The 19172-nt window shown below is 34.2% G+C and overlaps 1 protein-coding gene across 1 annotated transcript in view; it reads right to left on the bottom strand.

The window, feature by feature from the left end:
* The window catches only part of Stt3A (catalytic subunit 3A of the oligosaccharyltransferase complex), a 100609-nt gene that overhangs the window by 56478 nt on the left and 24959 nt on the right, over positions 1–19172 (bottom strand). The window contains exons 6-7 of the mRNA XM_069845783.1: positions 8274–8380; positions 6314–6505 (exon numbers count right to left, since the gene is read on the bottom strand). Coding sequence (XP_069701884.1) covers positions 6314–6505; positions 8274–8380 — 299 coding nt within the window. The remainder of the gene's footprint in view (positions 1–6313; positions 6506–8273; positions 8381–19172) is intronic.

The following is a 19172-nucleotide window of genomic DNA, read 5'->3' as shown; positions in this document are numbered from 1 at the left end:
CAGATTGGGGGTTGTAGAGGTCAAGAAACATGCCAAAAATTTCTTATAATAACTACATCGTGATTGAGGAAGTGCACAAGTTATTGCAATTTCATTTGTTTGGAAATAAAAGTAAACAAAATATATTATTATTATTATTATTGTTATTATTATTATTATCATCATTATACATGGCATTGTGATTTTACCATCTTTGGTGATATTTGGTATTAATTGGCAACATTGAAGAGATGGCCAAATTAGCCTTTTAGGAACTGCTCTTACGTGATCTTCACTATATTTATTATGGTGTTGCATGGCATGTCAAAGTTCGTTTGATCAGTGTTGTGTATTGAGACGCATGTACTGATTTTTCTTCTGCAATGTAATCACAGAGTGATGAAAAGCTCTTATTTTGTCATTAAAATCACTTGGCATCTTCAGACAGAGAGATGCAGTTGCAGTAACAATCTCTTCTGTTTCATCAAGCTCCAGATCTAATGTTTCATGAATTTGCAGATCGAAACCAGGCTCACTTTCAGATCAAAACACCTAATGTCTTGCTGTTTTGTTAGTTCTTGAGCTTTAAAATGTAGCATCTCGTGCGAGACAACAAAGTCATTGTTATATAACTGTATCGCATAGTGAAGAAACTAGTCTTCCAATTCAGAAAACTTCCTGCTTCCGGTCTCCTGAATGCTTTTCGTGATTTACTGGTATATGTTTCCTAGAGCATCTTTCTGTTTACACCAATAGTGAACATTAAATTCCATCACTTAAATTCTTGGCCAACAGCTCGATTGCCATGTTCTTCTGCATACTGTATATTGGCCTGGCTTGGCTTTTTGAGAGCTGAACCCAGGACAGATCCTTACACTTAAGCATGCTTTGGCCCATTGTGCGCCCTATATATGCAATGATTGCTCAAAACCGATAGGTGGCCTTGGTGGCAGTCGTGAATCCGAATCTGACAAGTGAGTCATTCTGCCTCAGCCTCTAACAGAGACAGGTCCCATCTGCAGACGAGTAGCCTGTTAAGTCCCAGGAGCCCAGAGTCCCAAACCCTTCCTGAATCAGAATCAGGAAACTGATGGTGACAAATGGGCCATCCTGTCTCAGCACCAGATCCCATCCGAAGATGAATAGCCTGGTAAGCCCCAAGGACCTGGACCCAAGCCCTACCTGTATCAGCATTGAAAATCCATATTAGCCCAAGACTTCATCCTAGTCTATTTCTACCATTGCAGATTAATTATTATTTATTATTACAAAGTCGTTGCTCAGAGTGTACCAAAGGAGGCTGGTCTACGTTACACCCACGATGAGATGAGATGGAGATTTGTTGGGATACCACAAGGAAACCAGAGCTTCCGGAGAAAAACCCTGTGTTACCTGGATCACGTCCAATTTTATAATGATAATAATAATAATAATAATAATCGATTATTTATTCTGGTGGAGGTAAAGTCATCAGGCCTTCTCTTGTACACTTCCACATCACCAGGAATATGTACACATACATTTTTGGACAGCAGCGAAGAAACCAATTAGTAACATTCAATTACATAAAAATGTAGACACAAAACAAGAACGTTTGCAATAAACAATAACAGAAAACTAAAAAAAAGAGAACACCAAACATTACAAAAGTTAAATCTGTTTACAATTAAACATAGCTTATGATCTATATTAACATTACTAATCTAAATAACTAAACAAGAAAGGGCAACTAATAATGCAAACAAGAAATACAATTATAAACGATTTGACAAAGGCAGTAATCTTGTAACTTATCTTGATGGATGAGGAAAGCTTATTAAAGACAATTCGTTTTCGTTGTCTATAGTTGAGTTTCTGAGATTTCCGAAAAGTCTAACAACCAGTTTAATGAAAAAAAGGACAACCCGTGCAACGCCGGAAAAAAAAAAACACGTTTCGAACTTAATTTTGAAATTTGATAGTCTTCTGCAATTTCTGATGACACCAGTAGAGAATTTCATAGACGAGGTAATGATATTGTATAGGAGGATGAGTATAATGAAGTTCTATGATGAGGGATAGAAAGAAGTGATTGATTCTGATTGCGTAATGTTGTGAGAAATTGAAAACGTGCTGCCTGGTAAGTGGGAGTAGAGGTAAACAAGAATTTAAATAGCAGTGTCAATGAATGCATGACTTTCGTTCCTTCAGACGAAATCATGATAAAAGTTCGAGGGATGATGTTACACAATCAAATTTGTGCAGATAGCAGATGAATCTTATACACATATTATGAACATGCTGTTACCTCTCAGCTAGATTATGGGTAGAGACAGGAAACTTAGCCACTTCTCTCTGAAGTTGAGTGAGTTCAGAGTTAGTGCAATGAGCCAAATGACGACGAAGAGTAGTGGCACGTGGCACTGTGCGATGTAAACAGACTACTTCTGCATCAAGGACAACTCCAGTACGCATATAAAAGAATGATTTCGAGAGTACGGCTGTGTTGTGTATTACAAAAGAATAAACAAAGTCTTTGCTGTGAACTTTTAAATTAAAATGTTACTGTTCCACAGGCACTACTCTTAATGAAATGTTTAAGCCTATATTACAACAATCTTTGATGTAAAATTTTAACTTAAAACATCGATATAACTGTCCTGAATGAAATATTTAAGTCCATAATACAATAATCTTTGCTGTAAAATTTAACTTAAAATACTGGTACTACTATATCACAGGTACCGCCCTTGAATACAAGTGTACTTTCGAACAAAATTTTTAAAGTGTTTGTCCTCAACTTTGATGAAAATTAAATTATGGTTTATTTAACGACGCTCGCAACTGCAGAGGTTATATCAGCGTCACCGATGTGCCAGAATTTTGTCCCGCAGAAGTTCTTTTACATGCCACTAATCTAGTGACATGAGCCTGTCGCATTTAAGCACACTTAATTGCCATCGACCTGGGTCGGGATCGAACCTGCAACCTTTAGGCACAGAAGGCCAGTGCTATACCAACTCTGTCACGCAGGGCAACAACTTTGATGAATGTTGGCCTGCCATACTCTCTCCATGAGACAGTACTCAGCTTGGTTTAATAGTAACAATTAAGTCACGCAGTGATTCAGAGAATGGTGGGTGGGATCGAGAGAAAGAACTACTAAAGCATGAGCCTGAAACTGTGTCATTAATTGTTTTGTGTAGGTCGAGGCTGTAGATAGTAAATTTGTATTAAGGTCACCCATTATTAAAACATATTCATAATCTGTGAAAATATTCAACAAGAATCTTTCAATTTCATCAACATCATTAATTTTTGGAGGTTGATATACAAATCCTATGAGACATTTTTGAAAACTCACTTGAATCTATACAAATAGCACTTCTGGCTTTCTGTCATAATTGCCAGGAGATGTATATATCGGTTTATGATTTAGATCGGATCTAATGTATGCTGAAACACCACCACCTTTTTTGTTTAGGCGATTATTTCTCAACAGAGAGCTTTAGCCAAAATTCATAAATTACAAGGGCGTGTAAATTTAGACATGAGAAAATAGATTGAATTTTGTCCATATGAGGGACAATACTTTGTGCATTAATACCGGCTATCTGCAGGAATGTGGAATGCTTTAATAATATGTTTTTTTTTGATAAGCTGCAATTCTTTACACAATAAGTAAAATAGTGGGTAACAATGTCTATAAATTTATCTATTTATTAATGGACTGAATGGCCATTATTTTAAGTTAATCATACTCCGACAAATGGTTTTGGTTACTTAGTAGTCATCATCAGGTCTACAAGGAATATATGGTTACATAATGAACACGATCATAATATGTAGTGACATATTGTTATCATACAGCTTTTGTAGTTAAAATTAAAAATTAAAATTGAAGTTAAAATTAAACATCTATACAATAGTTTATATCATTAAAACAATATAAAATGGTTTAACCTTGTACATAGTATTCAAGATAGAAGTTGAAGTTAATACAATTATTGTCTATTACAATATATTCTTTGCATTGTAACAAATTTGGCTGCCACTGGATTTACATTATTTTGAAGTTGCAGTGATGAGATATGTGCATATATATATATAAACAGCTAGCTCCAGACGAAAGCAAGTGCTACCACTAGATTGATGAAACTAATAATGCTAACAATCAACGCCAAAATTAACAATAAAATCGTGTGGTGAAACAAAAGTGTTAAACAGGTGGAGAGTGTTTACAATTAAAAGTAATGCCTTGCTACGTCACGTAGGAATTCTAATTTAAAATTACTACTATTGATGTGGATGGCAGAAATTAATGAGAAATATATGCAGATATTGCTTTTTTCCTGCAATTTCACAATGAGAAAATATGCTGAGAGATATATTGCGGGTGCTCGTGTAAAGTGGTTAAGTGAAGTTGTAAGAAATGTAAACTTCTCTCCTTTGGTACTGAACAAAACCCCTTTTACACAAAATAGGCCACCTGTAACTGAATCATTGATGGAAGAATGACTTAACCCCTTTAACACAAGAAAGAAGTAATTGTGGAGAGTTCAAATCTGTACCACAGTCTAGTATATACAGTCACGAAGCTTGAGTTGTAAGGATTCTAGGAACAATAGACTATGTCAGTACTATTTCACATTGTCTGTAATGAGGCGATATTAATGATCCTAGTGGTTAGCAACTATCTATGGATGCCTATTTACCATGTATTGAGCTTCGTGACTGTATATACTAGACTGTGTCTGTACTTATCCCATTATATCCAATTCATACTTAACCCCCTTTACACGAGCACCTGCAATATGCAAAAGTGAGTTATAAGGTAGTCGTCAAAAATTTCCATGAAGTCAAATTTATGCAAGTCAAGTGTTATATAAGTTGAAAATTAGCTATTATCACATTTCAGAAATTAGCTATTAAGTTTAGTCATAATAGAACATGTCATCCTTAGGTTTCAATCCCAAAGTCCAGCTATACTGACTTGGGTTTTTCATGGTTTCCTAAGTTTCTCCACGCAAATGCAGGGATAGTAGGGGAGACTGTTGTACCTTTAAACATTTTTCACATTTTATTTTTTTTTAATTTTGAGAAATGAAATTTTTAATGCTTGAAATAATTATTGAAGATTTCTTTACAACTTCCTGTATGTATTTTCCTGTTTTACAGATCTAATAAGGATGGAAAAAATAAAATGAAGGGATATGTAATGTGTTCAAAGGTACAACAGGTTCATGTACCTCAGAACATATCCTCTTGTAAGTTGGAACACATGAAATATAGGTGGGAATATAGCTGTAAGAACTGACAATCATATTTAAAATGTATTTGCCGTCATAAACCAGAGCAGGCTTCTCTGATTTAGATTTTATTTCCTGCTTCAACAGCTTTCTTCAAGGCATCCAGATCAATTGGGGGCCTCTTAACTCCAGACTTACTTCGTGATATGATCTTAAAATAAAAGAAAAACAAAAACCGATAGTATCATGTACCTTGGAACATGTTCCATGGTACAAGATGTTTTGTGTTCAAAGATACAAGAGGGTGCACGTTTAAACAAATATGGCTCCCAAAACTAGAGATTCGAATAAATCATGGAAATTAAAATATGTTATTACTCATCAGATGATAGGGAACACACTGTTCTTGATAGATAGTAACAAATACAATCTGGTTTTGTGTTAGAAAACATGTATCAATGAACGAAATGTTTACTTCTGGTACTAAAAAAAATCTTTTGTCCACAGAACTCACACTTTGCAATAAATCAAACTGAAACTACGACCAGAGCTATTTAGCAGCTTTCTCTACAATCTACTTCAGTTTGAGTTCTCTAGGTAGCAGCAAAAATTAAAAAACAAAAAATGTTCAAAGATACACTATGCTAAAGGTACAACAGTCTCCCCTACCTACTGTAAAGGTTCATGACCAGCTTCCTTCCTAACCCTACAACACTTCGCTATCACGTAATTTCATATGTCATATCTTCAAGGCAGACCTATCATCTATTCTGGAAATATCACAAATAGCTCAGTGCATTATCCTCTGTCATGAGGCAAGACAGTATAAATGGTAACTATTTGTAAGTGGAAGGAAAAAAGATGAAATTAAATCTAGCCACTTTCCTCTTCTTCAAATGTTATATTTGTGAGAGTCAATTCATTTCCCTTTAAGATAAGCTACATTTTCAAACAAGGCAAAAGTAGACTTGCAGAATGGCACAAGTTTACATTACGATTCAGTACAAATTAAAACAATGATTATAAATATTGGACAATTATTTGTTTATTTTGTACATATAATTATAATAAACTGTTTTACATACTATGAATAGGTTCTTACTCACCAACATGTGTTCAGAGCTTTGGACTGGCTGGAAACCAACAAAGCTGATCTGCATTGATAATATAGTACCCACGCAGTACAAGGTGCTGTAAGCAACATAGATCCGATGTGAGAAACGTCCCGTGGTCATCAGAGTTAACACATGGAGAGGAATGAGGTTGATTAAAAACACGTAACCTCCCCAAGAAGAAACCTACAGAAATACAAAGAAACACTAGCAAATGCTATTGGTTTGTGGAAACATATAACAAACCGATATAAGGAGGTGCTGCTCTTTTTGAAACATTCATATAAAATTCTTTTTTTGTACTCTGTCTGAACTGAGTGCATTATGCAATGAATAACACAGAAAAAAAAGTGAATTCTGCCATGCCATGAACAAGTGACAATTAATGCTCTTGAAATACAGACCTATTCATAGATGATAAAATTAATTTTTTACTTAATATCTCTTTCAAACAACAGAGGCTCTACACAAAGACAATATAACTGTGATTGTAACATTCCTTTACAAAATACACTATCCACAGAGGACAAGATGGCATTAACAAAATTACAGATGTAGTTTTTTTACTTTGCATTTATTTTAAATATCAGAAATGATTCAGAGACAAGATGTTAGTTGTAACTATACATTTAACACTCCTTTTAAGCAAGAGAGAGACCATTCAGAGGTGGTAAAATGACAATGTAATTATAATTCATTATTTAATATTGCTTTCAACTTTAGTTTGGTTACAAACGAAGAAATTGCATTTACAATTACAGTAAAACCCCGATAAGACACTGTTCAAGGGACCGGGTGTAAACAGCGTATTAGGCGGGTATACTAATTTTGACATATACAGTATCTATTACCATTTTTCTTTATTGAAATACATGATTCATGAAAGGTAATATAGTATTACTCCATTATGTAATTACTGTACTGTACGTCAAAGACATTTACAATATGTACTGTACTTAATTCTTTCGGAAAAAAAGTCATTTATAGTTGTTTGCCGTGTGCGTGTTCTCCAAGTCCTCATGTTTATCACACTTCAGTTTCCTGCGATTATATCCCCCCGACGACATTGCAACTGTAGTGATTGAGTCGCAATTTTTTATTATCATTCTTAATATCGATGATGGGATTCCTAATGAATCAGAGAGTTGTTTCTGAGTAAGAGTACTGTTCTCATGGTACTTTCGTAAGATTTCCAATTTTTCCGACATAGAAAGCGCTTTTCATTTAACACTCATTGTAATGACATTCACAGACACTTCAATACACTAAAGGATAACAAACTGCCCAGCAAAAATTTCCAGAATTTTATTACGGCCGAATGAGGAATGATGTTTGAGAGAGGGTTAGCAAGAGAGTGAGGTATTGTAACTGTATGTAGGCTTTAAACGCGCAGGTAAAGAGTCGAATAAGAGAGCGTAACAAGAGGGTGGGGTATACTAAGGTGTGAGGTATGAAGGTTTAAATGTGCAGGTAAAGGGTCGAATACAAATACTTTTCAGGTTAATGGTACCAGTGAGTTCAGTGACCAAGATGTTTCATTGCTGTTACAGTACATTGCTGAAAATTACATCGAAAATATTTCACAAAAAACAGTGTATCATGCGGGACTTGAGAGCAACAAACGGGATATTTTATAAAGGCGTTATATATGAAATGTGCAGGGACCAGACAAAAAAAAAGCGTATTACGTGGAATGGCATAATAAGCGGGCACGTCTTATTGAGGTTTTACTGTACAAGTCCATTCATTGATAAAATGAGAATTGTTATTGCTTTTCTTATGAACGGTCTCTTTCAAATTGCAGAGATTGTTCAGAACATTAAGGTAACTTAATTCAGTTCTTTATTTTAATGTTCCTTTTTAAAACTTATTTCAGAGTTGAGATGATACACTAACAACAAAATTAGATTAGTATTGAAAATGGGCTGAAATGTGATATCGTTTGGGTACTCACCATGTAAAAGTATGCAAGAGCAGCCAATGTTGACCAAAAGATTGTGCCTGTCTTAACAGCCTTGATCCACATGTAGTATGTTAACAGCATACAGAAAATTGCAATTCCTGAAATATTAACAGTTTCGATTACTTCCAATTCCACTTCCAAATGAGTTAATATTGTCGAAATTCTATTAATCGTCATTTTTACCAGTACAATTCTCCTGAATAATTAATATTCCCACAATCTAGAGCATCCAATCAAAGGAAGATACTGATACAACAGTTATTTTTTCAAACAGCCATCCATTACAAAAGCAGACACACCATTTGAACTCACATATCTCGAATGTACAAAAGATTTTTAAACAATTCCTTTGAAATAAAGAATTTAGCAACTTCAGTGCAGCAATACCTTCATTTTGTAGAGCATTAATTACTTTAAAAATGTTTCTGTAATACTCAGCATAATACACTGCCACATCCAGCCACCATGTTTCCCAGCATGTTGGTACAGGTTGTGAGGATAATGGGAAGTACATGCTATTTCCTTAAATTTGCAAAGCCTGGCAGGAGCTTTCAAAAATATATTTATTTACATTGGATATAGGTAAATCTGTCTAGATCTGGATAACATAATCTGTCTCGGCTACTCTATGTAGACCATGACCTAAACATGTGAGATGTACGAGATTGGGGTACAATGCCTTGATTTCTTTTCCTGCTTTTGTCATGTATCCTGCAGCATACCAGCAGGAGTACATTTTCTCTCACTATGCCCTTAGGCCAAAGAATATTCATAGACTTTTCGAACATACTGCAGACTGTTAAGTGAATTAACTTTGTCTACTGCTTCATTTGTTAGTGAAAATGTTTTACCTGGGTAGACTTTCAATAGTAAAGCAACAGTAACATTACCAACATATCATCCCAGCTTCATCCGTTGTTTCATCAAATGACATCCACATTTTGTTATTTGCTACAGTACTTCTAATATTCCACTTTTGCACTTTTTCGTAATATGAAAGTATGTACCCTTGACGAGTGTTGCTGCTCGTGGAACCTTCCTTTTTATATACTTTTCTAAAAAGTTTTCAAATATGAACTATCGAGTTTCTCGAATGGAATGTTGCAATGAACCATCATTTCAAACAATTTAAAAAAAAAAATTGCAATTTTTTTTACCTGGAACTTCAGTAGTGGTTGACGATCGTTCCTTATCTTCACTATGTTTTAACAGATTTCCATTATAAATATGCTTCTTGGAATTGTAGTGCTAAAGTATCTTGTTTTATTTCCCTCTATTTCTGTCTCACAAACAGCACATGTAATAGTATCTCCTTCTGCACATAAATATGGATTTCCAACATCCTTCACAATCTTCTTTATATGTTCACACAATTACTTTCTTGTTTTCGGCATTATACTGTACTACTATTGTAAACACAAATTAACTGAGCTACCTTGAACATGGACATATTTCGACGATGGTCTGTGTTCTAACCCCGAAACCAGCAGTATTACATTGTCATGCGCTCTGTATGTACTCAAGGATGTCTTACATCATCCCCTCTCCACTCACCTTAAAGTTGCCTTCTTTAACTGATATGGGACTGAAAATTGTGCATTTATAATATCTTTCAAATAACATACAACACAATTATGTTTGTAATTATTCAGTATCCAAGGACATGTGGTTTGACCTTCGATTTTGAATTATTCTAAAACATGTCTTCTCAAAAAATTCTAGGAGGTGAGGAATTAATCTACTAACATCCTCTATTAATTCACATAATTTTAAATTAGTACACAAGAAATGTTACTACGTATTGTAAACTGTTTTCCATAAATCCAGTGTGTCTGCAGAAACATTCTGGGATTATAAACTGCTATAATTCTGTCACTATGACTGTGCTTTAGGAAATTCGTACCAGTGTCATTAGAAAGAACAGCTCAAAGAATTTCAGGAAATACGTACCTGATAATTGTTGACCGAACTAACAGATGGCAGCACAAGAAGAAAGAAAAAAAAAACGCTGTTTCCACTATTTCGCTTGTAATTAAGGCATTGTTGGATATAAGCAAATTATGTTAAATGATCTGAATGTTAAATTTTCAAGTCTGTGTGAACAGTGCTTGTTTACTTTTCCATTGACGTGGAACATTGCCTCGTCACTAAAAATGAATTTGGCTGAAAGGTCTTCATCATCTGCCACTAGTGTCAAATTTTCACAGAAAACACGTCGTTTTGCATGGTCATCAGGTTTCAACTTATGCATTAATTGCAGTTTGTTGAGGTGAAATCGCAGACGAGAACATAGGACCTTGGAAATGGTGGATTTAGAAATGTTTAACTACAGGCTAGCTCTACGCACAGACTTTCGAGGACTATGTACAAACGTCTTCTGCACCTGTTCTACAGTTTCCGCAGTGACAGGCCATTTCCCTGAATGGTCTTTCCTTTCATCATATACGCATCCATGCTCTACAAACTCTCTATACCACTTCAGAATTATTTTGTCGGTAGGTGCCTCATGATGAAAATTATGTCTGAAAGCATGCTGTACTCTTACTACACACTGAGTACTATGATATTCCAATACATACCAACTACATTCCTGTGGATTCGTCATAACCTAAATAACCCTCTAAATGGTGCAGAATTCACAAAGACTTGAAAATTTAACATTCAGCTCATTGAACACAATTTGCTTATATCCAACAATGTCTTGATGACAAGCGAAATAGCAGAAACAGCGTTTCCTTTTCTTCTTGTCTGTTGTTTCGGTCAACAATTATCAATTACGCAATTCCTGAAATTCTTTCAGCTGTTCTTTCTAATGACATCGGTATGAATTTCGTGAACACACAGTGACAGAATTATAGCAGTTTATAACCCTGGAATGTTTTGCAGACACACTGTATATTGAGATTTCATAGAAAACACATCTTCAGATTGAATAAGATTTATGGCACAAATGAAGTAAATTACTATTTTACAACATTATTGCAGGGTACTTTGCCTATAGCAGAGGCAAATTTAGATCATAATTGCGTTCACTTTAAATCCTAGTGCACGATTGTTACAATTACTGAGTAATAACGCAGATCAATTAATCAGTAACGTAGGTTATTACGAAAGTCCGGATTTTTAGTCCCATAACACTGGAATAATGAGAGATAATGAACTACAGTAAAACCTCGATGAAACATGCCCGCTTATTATGCTATCCTGTGTAATGCACTTTTTTGTTCAGTCCCTGCACATTTCATATATAATGCCTTTATAAAATACCCTGTTTGTTGCACTCAAGTCCCACATAATATGCTATTTTTTGTGGAATATTTTCGATGTATTTTTCAGCAATGTACCAGCAATGAAACATTTTGGCAATTGAACTCACTGGTACCATTAACCTGAAAAGTATTCGACCTTTTACCTGTGCATTTAAACCTTCACACTGTACAATACCCCACCCTCTTGTTACTCTCCCTTATTCGACTCTTTACCTGCACGCTTAAAGCATACAGTTACAATACCCCACCCTCTTGCTAATCCTCTCTCTCTCTCTCTCTAGCAACTTTCCTCACTCAGCCGTAATAAAATTCTGGAAATTTTTGCTGGTCGGTTTGTTGTCCTTTAGTGTATTGAAGTATTGGCAAGTGTAATTACAATAAGTGTTAAACGAAAAGCGCTTTCTGTGTCAGAAAAATTGGAAATTTTACGAAAGTATGATGAAAACAGTACTCTTGCTCAGAAACAACTCTCTGATTCATTAGGAATCGCATCATCAACATTAAGGACGATAATAAGAAATCGCGACTCAATCATTGCAGCTGTGATGTTGGAAAGATTTAAGCGCAGGAAAGTGAAATGTGGTAAACATGAAGACTTGGAGAACACGCACACAGCAAACAACTATAAATGACTTTTTTCCGAAAGAATTAAGTACAGGACATATTGTAAATGTCTTTGATGTGCAGTACAGTAATTACATAATGGAGTAATACCGTATTACCTTTCATGAATCATGTATTTCAATAAAGAAAAATGCTAATAGATACTGTATATAAGTCAAAATTAGTATACCTGCATAATATGCAGTTCCGGTTAATACGCGGTTTACACATTGTCCCTTGAATAGCGTCTTATCAGAATTTTACTGTATACATACTAGACTAGACAGCATTTCGGAAGGCGGTCAGCTGCTATATGCGCTGTAGCATTTCTGGTATGACGTCACAAGCTTGTACAGTAGAACCAATCAGAATCAGTATGTAACAAGTACTTTCCGAGTTCGTTTGTTCACATGTGAGTGTTTCAATACATTGAATAAGTAAAACTAACATTTACTGCGTGTAAGATAAATAAATGGAAGAAGAGACTGTAAAAAGACAAGTATTGCACAGGCAGGTGCGGAAAATGGTGTTTAAGGTGTATAATTATTTTAAAAACGTTGACGAGCAGAACACTGCCGGCCATCTTGATGCTGGCTGAAACATTGCCAACATGCAAGAAACGACTGCAGAAGCATGTGGTGTGGGATTGAGAACAATGCAAAGAATATTGTTAGTGAAGCAAAGAGGGTTTCTTTGGTATCATGCTTACAGTAATCAACGTTTAAAGTCATTACTGTCTTTTGATAATTTAAATTCTCTCCTGCACTATTTGTATTGCACGTGCGCATGAAGTACAATGTGGCAATGTTGTATGCTGCCTTGCTCTCTCTATCTGTCTCTCTCGACACAAATGTTAGCAGACTACTGCCTTCCAAATTGCCGTTGACTCTAGGTCTGTCACATGTCCTTGAGTAGCCCACAGTGCTCACAACCACAGCACATAACACTCGCACTGGGTTGCTCTGATTGACGCAATACTTTCCTTCCCCTTAAACATACATGACTGCAGTTTATCCATGTCCATGTGACTAACTGCAATTCCAGTTCAAAAGTGAATATTTAAAAAAACAGTATTAAATTATAGCAAATTAACAGAGGAATTCGGATGGCAGTATTTTCCCTTTAATGGGGAAATAAATCTTTGTAATTTGTCAGCTTCGTGGATTACACCTTAGGCCCATTACATACTATACCAACAAATGAGTATTGTGAAATGTGCACCAAGAAATACACCAACGAGGGAGAGAGCATTATCTACATACTGTGCCAAGAAATGTGTAATCGAACTATGCATTTTCAATTTTTTTTTTTACCACCTTCGGTAAGATGACTATATAGTTATAGCATAAAATGTGAAGTTTCTTTCACAGTGCCTATTATAATAAATATTTGACAAAATTTTATTACCAACATAATATGCGAGAGATCCAGGACGAATTATTAGGGAAATGGTCAGTTTCCATAGTACTGCATCTTGGACCTCTAGTGTTATATTTGTAACTAGCCGTACCCGTGCGCTCCGCTGCACCCGTTAGAAATAAATATAAAGTAATTACATAATTAAAATAGGACATTTGATCCAGGGAACATTCGTGTTTGATAGAAGAATAAATCGTTTAGTATGTTACGAAATTTAAACTGTATTTAAACAATTAAAATGCGATCATTTTGATCCAGAGACATAAACATTATTGTAGGAAATACGGAAATGAATGTTCAGAATAGCCTATCAAGTTTTATGTGCATAAGAAGCTATTTTAATCTTATAGGTCGCGCCAGGGATTTTGGCAGATGGATTTTCTTGATGTGAACTGGAGAGCGAGTTCTCACTGCTGCAAGATCGGCGGTTATCTCTGTCGCAGTGGAATGGGTATGACATAAGAGTAAACATGCACGCCCGAGTATTTGTGCACTCTGGACAGACACCTCCAAAAACTAAACAAATATTACAGTAGTCTATATGTGTCTTTGGTATACCCAAGAAACTTGTTCGATTAATTAAAATGTGTCTCAATGAAACATACAGCAGAGTCCGTATAGGCCAGTTTCTATCTGATGCTTTTCCAATTCACTGCGGGCTAAAGCAAGGAGATGCACTATCACCTTTACTTTTTAACTTCGCTCTAGAATATGCCATTAGGAAAGTTCAGGATAACAGAATTGAACGGGTTACATCAGCTTTTTGTCTATGCGGATGACGTGAATATGTTAGGAAAAACTCCACAAACGATTAGGGAAAACACGGAAATTTTACTTGAAGCAAATAAAGCGATAGGTTTTGTAGTAAATCCCGAAAAGACAAAGTATATGATTATGTCTCGTGATCAGAATATTGTACGAAATGGAAATATAATCTGTAATATATATGGATATATCTATGTATATGGAAATATGTTAATCCTTAGTCAATAGATAAGACTGAGTTTTACGAAATACGAACATTAAGGGATGGAAAATGGGAGGCAGTAATGATCAAAATAATTATACCGATTTATTTTGTTTAACCAGCAGACGTGCAGCCTTTAAATTTAAAACAAAGATTCACTCATAAAATTGGGTTAGATTATTCATCTCATCTCTCAGAATTGTTTCTAAAATGTATAAGGAAAGTAAAAAAATTCAATTTCATGTAGGCTACTCCCTTGAAATAACTTCATTTTTTTTTTTTTTTTTTTTTTTTTTTAAATTCCGAGCAGAGAGGAGAGAGAAAGAAGTCCACGATTTTAAAAATTCACTAAACTATATTTAACTAGAGACGTAAAATTTAAAATGAAGGTTACTCTCTACAATAATGGATAAACATTCTTAGATTTTTTAAATACCATATCCTAAGGTACTGATGAAAAGGCAGAAGGGAGTGAAAAATCTCATGTCATCCAATCTCGATGAAAGTCGATATCTAGGGATCTTTGCGATCACAGAATACGAATAAGGTATTATTTAGTCCGACTTTGTCCCTAAAGTGGTGGAGTGGGACAAAAATGGGTGAAAAATTAAATTAGATATCTTAGGGGTTTTCGAGACGAAAATTACGAATAATACAATTTGTGCGAATTCAATATGGCAGTTTCAGTACTATGAATTATATTTTAAAAAATTAAACATCGGATATCGCACAGGTAACACATGTACAATATTTAAGGGGGTATGTAACACCTTTTGATAGTAGGCCTATACATTTAGTAAAATCCAAAGTGTAATTTCTACATATTCTGAATGAATGTTGTGCTGGAATTTAATATAGTCATCAGCCAATACCTCTAGATTAATAAACAACTTTTTAGAATCTATAAAATACAGTATTTATTGTGAATGGTAATTATATTTTTCAATTGGTGCAATTTGTGCAGGGAAAATTGGTTTCTCCGATATTTTGTACGATTTCGAATATTTTAAAATGCTTTCTTCTCTGTTCTATTCACAATGTGCGTGTGAAGAAATTACTGCCCTTGTAATATCCATTACAATCCTATTTATTATACTCTTATATAAATCTAACTTCTGCAGCACGCAATTTTACCCAATTAACCAAATTATATTTTGATTATTAAGAAGAATCTTAATTTTATTAACTTGAATTGTCGCACCACCAGTAGACGATCCCTAGATTATTACTGGACAAATCTTGTATATTGATCTGGTAAGGGTAGGATTTTCCTTTTAATTAAGAATTAATTTAATTTAGAAAATGTAGGAGACGTATTGTAAAATCATTGCGAACGGAAGTCATTTACATTTATTAAAGGTATTCTTTGAGTAAGACTGTACCGTGGTGTGTTTCATAATAAGGATAATTGATATGAGCTGCTGTTATGAAAATATGAACGACTCAGAATGTTATCGCATCTCATTCTCGCAGCTTACACAAACAATATTGGCTCGCCTACTGGAAATGTCATCGAGGTCATCTGCCAAAATCGGTGCCTCCAACTATACCTGTCCTGGATTCACTCAGAAGTTACTGTAATAACATTATAGCATTATGTCCATCTAGAGAAACTACACTTTCCAATGGTGAATTAATAATTAATTATACAAATCGGTTAATTTTGCTCGGATATTACTTCATACAAACACAGAAACATTCTCTGTAGGCTATGTTTCATAGCTTTCGATTGTTGTTGTCCAAGGCCCCTTATAGACGAAGTCATTTGTTTTTTATTTCATTACACCGCCTTAGATGGCGTTGTTATTGTAATTTTAAAACTCATTTATCTCATTAAATATCAGTCCTATCAAAATTTTGCATAGAATAAAACTTATCAGAAATTATTTTTAAAGACACTTTTGTTATGTAACATTTTGCATGAAAATTAATAATAAGGGAGATATTTCGATTTGTTTAATTCGAGCCACCTTATAACCCCCCTTTTAAATAAAATATTTTGAATGCCATATAGCCTAAATTCTAAGTTACGAAGAACTTAATTTATATTCTAATTTTCATATAAATTGGATCAGCCATTATCGCGTGAAAAGGTAACAAACATCCAGACAGACATACAAACAAAAATTTCAAAAAAGCGATTTTCGGTTTCAGGGTGGTTAATTATATATGTTAGGAGCAATTATTTTTGGAAAATCGAAAATTACCAGAAAAATTTCGGCTACAGATTTATTATTAGTATAGATGAAAAGGGGAAAGAGCCTACAACAGTGTATTACAATATGTAAGTATCAAAAGATTTTATGCTGAACGTATTTGAGGTTGCAAACTAAAACCACATGTTACAGTAAGTACTATATACATCATATACTTAATAGTCCACACCTGTGGAGTAACGGTCAGCGTGTCTGGCCGTGAAACCAGGTGGCCCGAGTTCGAATCCCGGTCAGGGCAAGTTATCTGGTTGAGGTTTTTTCTGGGGGTTTCCCTCAACCCAATACGAGCAAATGCTGGATAACTTTCGGTGCTGGATCCCGGATTCATTTCACCGGCATTATCACCTTCATTTCATTCAGACGCTAAATAACCTAGATGTTGATAAAGCGTCGTAAAATAACCCAATAAAAAAAATATACTTAATAAATGCAATACAATCTCCTCCTTTGATGTAGATTTTCTGGAGAAATACCGTTATTCTCTCACTATATTAAACAGCATGCAGCATGATATAACTTAATTCTATTTTACTTTATCATGAAACGAAATGATATTGTTCAATTTTTCATGAACAGGAACAGCATTCACTCTGCTTCAATTCAACAAACATTATCTGATAATAAAGCCATATCATCATCATCATCTTCACTCCATGATTTAGACATCACTATCTATTCCGACTTCACAGTAATCCTTCCATCTTCTGTATGGTCTGCCTATATCTCTTTTACCCAAAGGTCTAGATTTGTTTTGGAAGTCTTATGTTATCCATCCTGCCTAAATATTGCAGCCAATTAAATCTGTATTGTGTTACATCTTAATTTATTGAATTTACTTTCAATTCTTCTCTGATTATTTCGTTATTTATGTAGTCTAATAAAGTAAATCCTTTTGTTTTTCTTAAGAATTTCATTTCTGATGCTTGTATTTTATTCATAACTTTTCTTGTCTGTATCCATGCCTCAAATCCGTACATTAATATAGATTTAGTCATTGTTTTATAAAATTTAATTCTAGTATCCTTTCTTGTTTTATTTTTCAGCAATTTGTGGATTGCCCCACATATTGTTTGGAATGTTTTAAATTTTATATTTATGTTTCTTTCAGAGTGGAAACCTATTACACATCCCAAGTATTTAAAATGAGATACATATTCCAAGGAAATATTGTCACTTATTATTTTGAATGTGATTTGATTTTTGCCCCAAAATGATATTATCTTTGCTTTTTCTTTGGAAATTTGAAAACAGCACTGTTTACATATTTGATTTAAATAATGTATAGATCTTTGTAGGTCATCTTCGTTTTCTTGAATAATGACTAAATCATCAGCATACAATAAAATATTTACTTGTCTTTGTTGATTTAGTTCTATTCCTTTATTAAAATTTTGTTTCCATTTTAGGAAATGGTCATTTACAATATGAGATACCCTTGTCTGACACCTTTATTTATTCTTAATGGTTCTATTATGAAATTTCCTGTATTTATTATTATTATTTCTGAATTGTCATATATATTTTTAATCTTATTAATTAACTGAATAGGGTAATCATATTCTTCCATTACTGACACAGTTTCTCTCTACATTATCAAATGACTTTTAAATATCAATGAAAGCAACATGAGTTTGCAAATTACACTCTCGCCATATAATTTCATTCATAACTACTCGCATGTTCATTCATACTGCAAATCACAAGTCTAATCTAATGTCTGATGTTTAAATCGATTGATAACTGCTTTCAGATTTCTTCTTTTAATTTAGTATTTATATAGTTATCGTCTCATATATCATACAAATAAGTATGACAAAGAACAATTTCAATGTGCTGCTGATACATTAGAAGACATTGTTACATTTTCTGAACAATTAATTTAAAACAGTTAAAGATGTTTTTCTGATAGAGTTCATAATCATAGTAAGAGGCTGAATGTGTTTTGAAAATTCATTGAGCTAGCAATTGGAGTGAGAAACTTGTAGTGTGTGGTGTTCCACTGTGAAACAATGCTTTCGATTTTTCATATTTCTTGGCGCACATTACAAGTTACACATCTCTCTGTAGTGTGCAATAGGCCTTAGGGCACGTTCAATCCTCAAAAGAGTGAGTATTCTTAATATTGTTGAGTCCATTTTTTCATTGGTCGCCAACATTTATTTTTCAAGATGGTCTGTAATACATTATTTTTTGTTTTGTGGTCATCAGTTATTCTATCTATGTGATCTCTCCATTTCTATACTGGATTATTTTGTCTTCTTGTCCATTGAAGTGTAACAGTGTAACCAATTACAATTCCCAAAAATATCATCTCTACTGCTTCCAACCTTTGTTCTTGTTGTTTTTTTTTTTTTTTTTAAAGAATCCAAAACTCGGGAGCCTTATAGTAGCAGAGGTACAGTCATTGTCTTTTAGA

Source organism: Periplaneta americana, chromosome 14 (genome assembly GCF_040183065.1).
Source record: "Periplaneta americana isolate PAMFEO1 chromosome 14, P.americana_PAMFEO1_priV1, whole genome shotgun sequence".
Classification (NCBI taxonomy): domain Eukaryota; kingdom Metazoa; phylum Arthropoda; class Insecta; order Blattodea; family Blattidae; genus Periplaneta; species Periplaneta americana.
Note: the sequence above shows the minus strand (reverse complement) of the source record. Positions and strands in the feature narration are given on the sequence as shown.